Source organism: Anneissia japonica, unplaced genomic scaffold (genome assembly GCF_011630105.1).
Source record: "Anneissia japonica isolate Jap-2015-1 unplaced genomic scaffold, ASM1163010v1 scaffold287871_len1641731_cov197, whole genome shotgun sequence".
Taxonomy (NCBI): Eukaryota; Metazoa; Echinodermata; class Crinoidea; order Comatulida; family Comatulidae; genus Anneissia; species Anneissia japonica.
Window position 1 is genome coordinate 993465 of NW_022712275.1, and position 12163 is coordinate 1005627.

General features: G+C 33.2%; 1 protein-coding gene across 1 annotated transcript in view; it reads left to right on the plus strand.

Moving 5' to 3' along the window:
- LOC117107739 (serine/threonine-protein phosphatase 4 regulatory subunit 4-like) overlaps positions 1 to 11517 on the plus strand; it is a 51105-nt gene extending 39588 nt beyond the window's left edge. Inside the window, exons 16-26 of the mRNA XM_033249491.1 lie at positions 560 to 742; positions 2187 to 2292; positions 3010 to 3157; positions 3497 to 3641; positions 4206 to 4263; positions 4786 to 4884; positions 5466 to 5598; positions 6867 to 6923; positions 8515 to 8582; positions 9519 to 9603; positions 10422 to 11517. Of these exons, the coding sequence (XP_033105382.1) occupies positions 560 to 742; positions 2187 to 2292; positions 3010 to 3157; positions 3497 to 3641; positions 4206 to 4263; positions 4786 to 4884; positions 5466 to 5598; positions 6867 to 6923; positions 8515 to 8582; positions 9519 to 9603; positions 10422 to 10443 (1104 nt within the window). The 3' untranslated portion in view covers positions 10444 to 11517. The remainder of the gene's footprint in view (positions 1 to 559; positions 743 to 2186; positions 2293 to 3009; positions 3158 to 3496; positions 3642 to 4205; positions 4264 to 4785; positions 4885 to 5465; positions 5599 to 6866; positions 6924 to 8514; positions 8583 to 9518; positions 9604 to 10421) is intronic.
- Positions 11518 to 12163: the final 646 nt, after the last annotated feature.

Sequence of the window (12163 nt, forward strand, 5' to 3'; positions counted from 1 at the left end):
TTTTTATCTTGAGAAAGAATTTTGTGTCTGAACCGAGGACCTGGGGATTATGTTATTCAGCTCTTTTCTATAATTTGGTGATTGGTATCAGGTTGCAAGGGAAGTGTTGATGGGAGATGGAGAATACGGCATATATTTAGTTTCATTTTGTGAAACCACTGCATGACTTAACATAATGCACTAGTGATTTAATACTGATGATGCTCGTTGTGGTTGTTATGTTGTTTTAATGAGGGAAATGAACGAGGTTGTTTACAAGATGATTAAGAAATGTCTTATACAAGTGTTATTATCTCCCTTGACCCGAAAATGATATAGTAGTATGAATTGAGAAGAAATGTACACCATGTGGAAATTAAATCACTATAGTTATAATTATATTATAGTATAAATTTACATTTTTATATGAAAAAGGTACAATACCAATGTAAGTTTTTGAATAATGTTGGTTATTCTGTTATTATTTACAATTTCTTAATGTATATTGAATAAGAAATAATACAATTTAATCATATTAATATTAATATTTAATTTTTCTCTTTTTTTTTTAATTGTTTAGGTATCAGGGTTGTCAGAATTAATTCCAGCACTGTGCGAAGCAGAACTGAACGTCGCACAATGTAGACGATGGCGTCTTCACGTGGCCATGCTGGAAAAGCTCGCCTGTCTTCCTAAGTGCCTTACTAGTGATCAAATTTACAGCAAATTTATTCCAGTTGTTACTAAGCACATTACAACTCATGTGAGTGGAATGCACATAATTGCTGACCTGTAATGGTCATGTTCTTAAAGGGGCAGTTATCCAAGTTCATAATCATTCATTAGGCTACTTATTCTAGTATATTTTACACCTTGTATTGTATTGCATACCAACCAACCACCCATCAATAATGGTGATTTGATTCTATCCATTGCTCTTGTTGTGTTTCAACTGGAGGGTTGAAATGCAAGTTTGAAATGAGCTGCTTAATGTGATGTTCCTGAGTGCAAAATATGGCCCATATAAGAATGCTGTACACTCTTTGGAAAAGAGTAGAGGATTGTCTTTTAATGTACTCCTTAATTCACCACCAGAATGACCCCACTTTAAGCAAGTCTTCTGACTTATTGTCGGTTGCCTTTGGTGTATCTCATTGAAAAATCCATTCCAACTGTGTTTTGAAAATGTGCCATAAGTGTGACGCGATACAAACTTAAGGTAATGGCCCTTTAATTTATATGTAATATATGTTTCGCTGATGTCAGATCATTGTGAATAATGGCATTAATGGTGACCGTTGACTGTACGTTTCTTTATCGTAACAAGTTTCTGTACAAATAGTCATTTAGAATGACAATTTATCACACGCTTTTTGATTATTTAATGCAGGAAGACATGGCCCATTACTCTTTCTCTAGAAATACATTTGTTATTAATCACTGTTTCATCCCACACAAAAACAAAGTAAGCTTTTAAAGAATATCTCCTGGCAATGGTCGTGGTTGAATGATTAATGTTATTGATACATCAATGATAATCTCTTTGTTTCTGTTGTATTTGTCTACTTGAGAACCAATTAACTAATATCTGATTGCGACATGTTATATTATATTTGTAATCTGTTAATTGTAGGATTAGGTTATGGCATTGATGATAATGCATGAAATGTGTGGTCATCAGGAAAGGGTGATGAAGATGAAGATTGTTGTTGGGATGATGCTGGTGATGAGGATGAGGATGACAACAATAATGAAAAAAGTGTCGATGACAAAGAAAATGATGACAACAATTACAATTATTATGAAGACGGTGGCGTTTATGCAGATAGTGGTGGCGATATACGAGGATGGTAGAGGAGATTATGAATATATGGATATTGACTCTGGATTATGAGTATTGAGATGGGGATTATAAATATAGGAGTGTGGATTATGAGGGTGTTGAGGTTATTATGGGTATGGGATCTGGATTATGAGTAGTAAGATGGGGATTATAAGGATGGGTGTGTGGATTATGAGAATGAAGTGGGGATTATGAGGATGTTGTAGTTATTATGGGTATGGGATCTGGATTATGAGTATTGAGAGGGAATTATGAGAATGAGAGTGTGGATTAAATAGGGAAAAATAGGGATTATAAGGATGGGATAGGGATTATGAAGAATGTTATGTTGATAATAACAAATACATGATATTCCTTTCTACAGAGGGTTCTTCCAGTTAAGCGTGCTGCAGTAAGGACAACATGTATATTTATGAGATATAATCGTAAACAAGAGCAACGGCAAGACATTTGTAGTAAACTTATACAAGGTATGTTTAATCTTACACACTGTGATGACATATAGAATGATGTGGAGCTTAGTGCTTAAGATGCTTCCGACTAGATACTGTCCAAGCCATATTAAGATGGTTTAGAGAATTCACAGTTTGTAAGTGATAGTCACTCACTGTTGGATAAGAATAATATTTTAAAGGAGATATTTAGAGGTGCAATGCCTAGGTCAACAATTACTTCTTTTTCTTTGTCTACCCAAGCCATTCGATATTAGTTTACGTGAATATAAGGATAGTAAAGTAATAATAGGAAGAGTTCTGCTCTATGCATTAAAATGGCTTGCCACTAAAACCTAGATGCAGTGATGCACCTGCGACATTATCACAAACCTAATTCAGAGTATCAACGTAACACACACCACACGTAATTTCTAAAATGGGATAATATGTAATTGAGTATGAAAAATCAGTTCTCTACTTATATAAAATTGGTAAACCTCTCCTTCAAACATACTAATTTCACAACTACTGTACTCTTTTACATAAATATTGTTGTTATTGTTATATTAATTTTCAGAAATGTTTTCCACCCAAACTTTCTTTAATAGTGCGCCAGTTTTACTGTATTACATTTATGACTTTAATGCTTTAATGATTAAAAATTCTTATTTTGTATTTATTCAATTTATAATAGAATGTTTTAGATGATATATATGTAATCAATTGTCTTCCTTTTTTATTTTTATATCACAGCTTGCTGTCGTTCTAAATCATGTTCATATCGTATGCTGTTTATTGATGTGTGTCAAGATATAATGGAATTCTTCTCCAAGGCATACTTTAAAGAAAATTTATATGAGTTTGTATTAGAATTAGCTGAAGATCCTGTACCAAATGTAAGGTAAGGTTAACCCTATAGATATTGAACTATTGGTTTTGCTAAAAAGAAAACTAATACTAAATAACATTCAGGCCTGGAAAAAATATTTTTATGCCTCTAACCATGAAAGTTGAAACGATAAAAGGCCTCCAGCACCAAATTTTATCTGTACACTAGAGTATATAGCCCAAAATTTTATGTTTTTGAATTTTTTTTCCCCATAATGCATCTGGGATAATCAGGTTGCCTCCAACAACTAGTTGCGCACTTTTCCAGCCCTGATAACAATATTAATGATCATTATAGTGGTGCAGAGTGTGCTCTGGGGATGACTATGTAATGCATCTATTTCTATTACAGGTTAAAATTCTGCACTCTCTTGCCATTATTGAAGTCACAGATGAAGTTGCCAAAGGACCGCCAAATGCTACAAGACCTTGAGTACATGGCTAGGAAACTGATGCTGCAGGAAAATGATATTGATGTTAAATCAGCAATTAGAAATGTATGTTGATCAATCTCAAAATTCCTCAATTCATCTTCATCGTTTAAAAAAAACAGCTATTTCAAGACTTGCCATATTTCAAGTCTTGTTTGTCGAGCAGTAAGATTTTGAGTCTTGTTTGTCGAGCAGTAAGGCAGGGGTGCTGCTAACTACAGCCTTAACATCGGCGCAGGTTCCAGCCGCTCCTCTCCTAGGGTTTGGTTGGTAGAACCAAGTCTTCTCAGATAATCACCTTAAAACGGGAGGTCCAGTATACTGTACATCTGGCTTGTGTTCATTTTAAAGAACCCATTGCATCTTTCAGAAGAGTTAGAGGCAGCTTCCAGAGATTAAAAAATCAATCGTTTTTTTTTTTTGTTTTTTTTTTAAAATCATTTTAATATACTTTTCAATATATCTTATTTTATAAAGTGCAAAAACTTGAAAATTTTCAAAATTCTGATTCTTAAATGTTTTGGGTGCTTGTGGGAAATTACAAGTTGCAACAAATGGCAGGTTTGGCTGGAGCAGGTCATATTATGTTTAATATTGACTAGTTTTTTCCTAATGTTATTTTTTTTTTAGGCGTCATTTGAATTGGACAAAATCCAAGTAGTAATGGAATCAGTAAGTCATTTACCATGTTCATTTATCATTTGTTATGCACATTAAAATTGTACTAAATTTGTTTTGCTAGTTGCATCTGATAAAAAATTCAAAATAAGAGTACTTTACAAAACAATGTATTACCTTAGTAGTACAATGTAGAGGAGTATAAATATTTCCAATCTGCAGACAGTACTGTTTCGATCTTATTAGATGTCATCAGTGCAGCTCAGAATTTCAAGAATGAAACACATGACTAGCTCAAACATAGCTTGGATCAGCCCTGTGTGATGNNNGATTACCCCCCCCCCCCCCCAAAAAAGAAAAAGACAAATATTCAAATTGAATTAAAGCGGAAAATTGTTGGGCAATATATGTTGATAATTTGCATGCTATTAATACCAACAATACTTTTTCATCTAGAGTCCGTTTACCTTTAGTTAAATGTGTCTAGTTTACACTTGTTTTTTCATTGAGTTTTACATATTCTTGGCACCTACTAATGTGTCTTACATAGTTGAATTTTTTCAAGCATTGTTTGATTAATTTACTTAACTAGGGTCAAAGAGTAGCAAGGTGTCAAGTTCGGCAGGCAAGAAGCATTCCAGTTCCTCATCTATCCTACCTGGGCCACCCCCTCATCACTCATCAACCAAAGGTAATGTCGTTTTTATTTGCTTCATTTTTTTTCACTTGTATGTTGATCTTCTTACAATTTACTCCATCTGTGCATATACGAAAACGTTTAGTTCTCCTTGTCGGGTGGATTCCAGGGTGCAATTTAATAATAATAATTGTAAAACAAATTTTTGAAGCCCCTATTAAAGCAAAAATCTGGCTTAGCACAGGCCAATTCTACATAAGTGCAGAGAAGGTAGGATGGCCATGCATGCGTGAATCCTTTCTAGGGTTGTGTTGTCGTGCAAATCGGAAGCTCCCTATTGATTGGATAAAGAAAACATTGTTAAACTATGTCTGATTAAACACTGCATGTCTCTTTCTTATCTGACATTGCTTTTTATCAGATAAACCCTCATCAAACATTGTCTGTTGAAACTGACGGAATCTGATAGTGTGTGTTCCATTTTAACGACCAAGCTAAATCTCCACTTCTGTATTTTACATTTTGTATGGACCATAAATCGTTTTATACCCCTGGCAGGCTATCCAACACCTTTGACCAATGGCATTACAGGAATGATATCCTTGACACATATGCGATTTCCTTCTCATTTTCAGCTTCCAAAGCTGGCAAGTCGCCTGGAAAGGTAAATCATTCCAACTCAACCTCTGCATCAAAGTCAGCTAGCAGCCGAGGCCATAAATCTCCTCCACATGCTGAAAATAATAACATAGAATCACCGAGTGGAAAGTAAGTCAGCCTATTCAATCAGTAAAATATATGGGTTTTCCTTTCAAGTATAATGCATCATGGGATAAATAATTTACATGAAAGATATTGTAGTAGTGATGGTGTTGTGTGAAAAGTTGATCTATTGTGTTTAGAAGACCTAATGAACGCATTCTATTAGTATTTTAAAAATATATTTATCATTTCATGAGGGTATTGTATAATATTTGCATTTTGGATCCCCCAGTTCTCTCTTTTTCCTTTGTAACATGTCTTTCCCTTCAATATTTATGTCACTGTTATCCTCCTTTCTTCCTCGTCATCATCACCATTACCATAATTATCATGATCATCTTTATCATATATTTATGATCATTATCAACAGTATCAGCCTATATCATCTGCTAGGTAAAGGCCTCTCCCAAGCTTTGCCAAGTATTTCTATTAAGTGCTATAACTTACTGTGTCTGTTTCGTATACCATGCAGTGCGTACTTTAACCCAGATTGTAGCTAGTATTTTGATGTATCAAGCGTCAATTTTGTTTTCTTTGTCATTATGTTGTTCCCCAGTATAAAGTGTTCCTCAGGGCATTTTTTCCTCCATTTCTCCTCTTTCCATTATTGTTGGCCTTATTTATTTGGCCTTGTTTTGACACGATTTTTTTCCCCTTTATATTTTTTTCCACAGGTTTTATTGAAATTTTGTTACCTTGCGTTCTTTTATTCACACACGGTCTAGGCTTTTGTGATGTTTTTCCATTTGCAAAATAAAGTGATTTTAAATAAAAATAAGATAATGTATTTCTTGTGTTCTATTATCTTTGTTTCTCTATGTTTTTATCATCCTAAATACATGTTTTTCCAATGTGTTTTTGTATTGTGCATATTCTTACAACAATGTTTTAGTAACCTATGATACATATGTTTTTCAAATGTGATTTAGTATTCCCCATAATTTGTATTTATCATATATATTAGTGTCTTCAAATGTTGCAAGTGAGACAAATTTTAGCCTGCAAGCGATTTCAATCTGGACCACTAACCTGATTTCAGTGTCAAAAAATTCACCCAACAAAATTAAAATCATCCCAAATAATGGTGGGATATGTGAATGTCCTGCAACATTCACTTAATGCCATTAGTTGGTGCCATCAAAATCAGTTGACAACTCCTAATATATATAAATATGTTAATGGATAACTTATTTCCTATGTTGACCCCTTGTATATGTTGACCATAGTGTATGTTTTTGTGTATGTTTAACTGTAAGCGTGTTATGCATTTTCAGCATCAGAAGAAGAGCCGGTTCTGAAGGCATGATAGTTGCACCTTCTGCTCTTAACAGGTCAAAAATACATTCTGACTTGCCACATAGTTCATCACAATTTACAGATTCACACATCTTTCACTATCATAGCTCTGTATTTATATATAAAAGCATGTTAAAGGGTCATTCATCTATAGTATTACTGTTTTTTGTATTGTTTGCCGTGTATTCACCACAGTTTAGTGTAGAATCAAATTGAAAGGGAATTCACACATACTAATACTCATGTCAATTATAACTACTCTATTCCTGTGTAAATTGACATAGTTTTTTTATTGATAGGTCCCTCAGAATTTCTTTAAATAACATTGTAAAAGATCCTCTTATCTGGAAGTAAATGGCTGTACGCAGTCTGCTAATCATTGGAAATTCTTGGGGCTGTTGGTCAATTTCATTTGCTGATTTCATGTGTTTTAGCTGGTGAGGCAGGGCTTTCAAATTAGAAGAAGCCATTTCTGGGAGATATGTTTAAATGAACTTTCTTAACACATTTCTTTAACTTGCTGTGCATGGTGATAATTAGTTTGCAGTAAATTTTTAGAAGGGAACTGGCTGTCTCGATTTCTGGAAGGCTACCACCACTCCGTATGAAGAGGACAATGTCTCATTTAAGCCTTATCCTCAGCCCTCAGCTCCTGCCTTATAGACTTGGTATCTGTGTGATGCTGTTTTTGCCTTGTCTACTATGGCAATCAAAGCTGCTTAACATTTGTGCTAACTTCAGGCCTTAACAGGAAACAAACTTTGGGATTGAACTGAAATTGAAACTCGAATTGTATTACAAATTTGAATCAGTAGCACGTAATACAATCTTGGCTTCTGTCACCAGATGCTCATAAATATTTATGATTGTGATATTCATGGCATAACAAAATCAACATAGATTATGTTTCAATTTTTTAAAGTGTACTTTAAAATGTTGATCATTCAGTCCTCATGTATTTAGGGATATGTAATTTTTTAATTTGTTGACACTTGGAAGGTTTATTTATCTTATAATCCTATGGTTTTATTTTGTCTTAACGTCCAAAGGACTGTTTTGTGTAATTGATAAGACGTGTGTAATGAGTTTTTACTGTATATGGATAATTACATCATAATAATATAGTTAATTTTAATATATCATTCTCACCTGCACTTAGGTGATTTATCACAAACACTTTAATTCACTTTTTCATTTTCATCACCAATATATTCATTATCAATATATTCATCATCATCCTACTGAAGATAATTATCATCATTAACATATTTACCATCATCGACAACATAAGTAGTATACTAATGATTATCATCATCGTCATTGTTATCATCATGATCATTATCATCATCACTATAATTATTATTATCATTAATATTATCATTACCAACATCAATTCTGTCATCATTAACATAACTTGCAACAGTAATTCTATCAACATTATTATTATTTGTAACATCATCATCATCACTGACACTAACATCATAACTTTTATCACAAATATTATCAAAATCATCATTACTATTAATAAAGTAGCAGATTGCTTTATTCATTACTAACACCACTAACTTGCCTTTTATTTCTTTTTTTCCCCCCTGATTTACACGTATGTTTATTATCCAATTTCAGATTGAGAAAAGTGTCAGATACGACATCCAGTGGAGTACGCAGGGTAGCAAGTAGTAGCCCAGTGCAAGGTAGGCAGAGTACAACTTGAAGTCAGTGTGACCCACTCTCTGTCTTGATAAGACAAGCTCCAATATACATATAGTACCTTAGTCAGGCAACATCATTGTACTGTACATACATGTTTTAGCCAATGACTATAGTCCAGGATGTTGGTATTTTGAACAAACAATTTCATGTGACAATTTATTAGCCTTAAGTCAGCGAGATATATCAACAACAACATATTATTCTCTGTCATATGAATATCAATTTAGTTTGTTCATTCTTTTACCAAATTCTTTAAATCAATACATTAATACTAATGTTGGATAACATCCTAATAACACATATAGATAGATATATATATATATATATATATATTGTTAACTAGATAATAAATAAAAACTAATGTGTAAATATATTACAGTTTATATTTATTACATCTTGTTAATACATTGATAGAATATGTTCATATATGGGGCTTACCATGCTAAAACCAGAATCAGTGACCAAAACAATACATTTTAATATATTTATAATCTCCACATTAAAGCTTTAAAATGATAGGTTATTTATTGAAATCAACTTATAATTGCCAAAATTATAAGAAAAAGTATTACAGCTTCTCTGTACTAAAGTATACAATACTGCCACATTGTTATGCTAATTACTCTGTTTAATATTTAGCGGCAGTACGCTGGTTTTTGGGTGGCAATCCTCATAGTTATAATAATATTAAATGTTCTGTACAGTATTGATGCATGTTAACTACATGTTTTTTTCTTATGTATATTACAATCCAAAGTTAGCTTGGCATCTTTTATCTTGGTATCATATCATAGAGCAACCAAATGCTAATCCAGATAGTAATGATGCTTTTTTTTAATAAAACATAATTACTGTATAGATAATTAGTTTATTCTTTGGGGCATATTGGCTACTAACCGTCTTGCGTCTCAAAACAGGTCTCCCTCAACGTAACAGCTCTGCTTCTTCTGTGTCAAGCACTGGCTCGCGTAAATCTAGTCACAATGCCTCCTCAACCAAGTCGTAAGTTGTCGTTTTTACTCATGTTTGTCTTTTAGCTTGTGACTTTACTTAACACTTGTTTTGCCTATTCACTGTAGTATTATACAATAACATTACCCTATTTGCAATATACTTCTGTGAACTCTTGATATATATATATATAAAAAGAGATTAATCTGTGGTGTTTCCTTTTATATACAAAATCATGTGTTAAAACAGAAGCAATTGTTATGCCCAAGATAAAATGAAGACATTTTTTAAGTGCTTTTATTTTTGTTAAGAAATTTCTTATTTGATAAATTATCCACATTAATAGAGTAGAGTATCAGAAGTGTGTTTAAGAATTAGTGATAATATTGTTAGAATTTTAGCATGTGATACAAAGATTACAAGGTAAGTACTATAGCATTTTAAGTTTGAGAAATCGAAAGTGCACCTTGTATGTTAATTCATTCACTTTTTTGCCTTTTATGATATAAAGATGCAATTGATCTGGTGCCAGCTTTTCTTTTTCTTACAAAAGTTTATTTTACTACAAACAAATTTGAAGTCTGCAAAAAAAGTGCATCTGTTAATTTCTGAAGGGAACTATTTCTTCTAATTTTCAATTTAAAGCTAATAACTTGCTTAAAAAGTAAGCAATAAAGTTATTGAATTTTATTACAACTTAAAACAAATTGTTTTAGGTTACCACAATGCCATGCCACTAGTATTATGGGTGCTCTTGTCTAAAGATTTTTCGATGATGATTTTAAAGAATTGATGGAATTTTTAAAACTCATAAATTACTTCAATTATAAAAAATTTACGTTTCACTGTGATTGCTTTATTTCTACCAGGAAAAAAAGTAGCAAAACGTAGCAGTAGGTTCCTGAGCTACGAGAGTCAATATGGATGGACCCCAACGAAACCACATAACAACTGACGATGGGAGACTGTAGAGAACCCCAAGCATATACTACGTAACATTTGAAGTTTCCATTCCAATGCTGCTGGTTGAAGAACACATTGGATGTACCTGAGCATACCATGAACGTAACACGCAAGTTGGACCTTCCAGTAATACCAGATCAACCAGCTGGAGTTGAAATCAGGCCCGTATCCAGGGGGTTTTTATGGTTCGGGAGGAAACCCCCCCCCCCCTTTTTCTAGCAAATCCCCTCTCTTCTGGCGAAACATCCTCTTTAAATTTCCCAAATAAGTCCTCCAACCCAACTAATGCACTGCATACCCACCCAGACACAGACATTTTTAAACATATCTGCTTTTATAGCATTATTTAGATACATAAAGCACAAAAATCCTCTTGCTTTGGGGGTTTCGCCGACCCCACCGGGGCATTGACTGTGGACCTCGCGCCCAGAAAACCCCCTCTTGGAAGAACCTGGCTACAGGCCTGGAAACTCTTGTGAAGTCACCCACCACATTACATTATTAACATCTTCCATAACACAACACAGCATTTTAGATAAACCTCATAGATATATAGCCTATCTATGGTTTAACTAGGTGTACGTTCTTCCCTCTCTGAAGAAGGCTAAATGCCTATTTACACAAAGCGACAAAAGCCTTCTGCTGTCTAATTCATAATACAGCACACTACATCATTAACCATGCACACATTGTTGATGCTTTGCTCTGCAGTCTGCATGCTCAGTGACCAAAATCACTAATTGGTCAGAATATTTTTTGTCGCACAACAGTTCCTTGGAAATAAAGAAAAATATTATAATCTGAGCAGCACATTGCTTTGTCGCGTAGGTCGGTATGAATCAATTTCTATTTTTCCTGCCACTGCCCCTGTTTCTGTTGTACGTCATTGTCTTGTTCAGCGTAAAAAGATGTTTAAATCTTAGTTGAACACCATTTAAATTGCAAAGTAAATGCTGTATAGGTATTATGTTCTAAATATTGATTCAATGTCTTACATTTTTTGTTTAATCAATGGTTCAAAAACAAACTGGCTTTTTATTTGAGGCTAAAGACTTGATTTTGACCTTGATTCGCAAATGGCTGATAATGTAGATTTCCAATTTTGTTAACGTAGCTTCTGCAATGCAAATAGTAACAACTAGAAAAAGTTGTAACTGGGTTTGTATAGTTAGAAAGCAAATCCATGCAAAATTTTCTGAGATACCGCAATGTTATACAAATATAAAATAATTACATTGGTACTAATTTTTGAAAGTAAGATTTCAAACATTTTCTGTTACTGTGAAAAGGGTATAAATGAGAACTCTTTCTTGTCTTTCCTCTAATGGTTTAACATTGTATTTTTTTAATAATATAATTAATATTAAATAGTATTCAATAGTGATGACATATTCCAAATGGTTGCTAATTCATTGGTTCTTTGTGTAGTGAATTCTGCTTCATTATTTTAGTTAATAAATTTACTGTCCAGAAATCCACCTTGTTATTATTACAATCTAATATACAGAAATAGTTTTAAAATTTTGTAATAGATTTTATTCCACTTTTAAGAATTGATGCAATTGTAATTCTGTCCAATAGTAGTATAAAGTGTTTATTGATTTAAAATGTCTTCCCCTCCCGTTATCCCCATCATTTTCATATGACA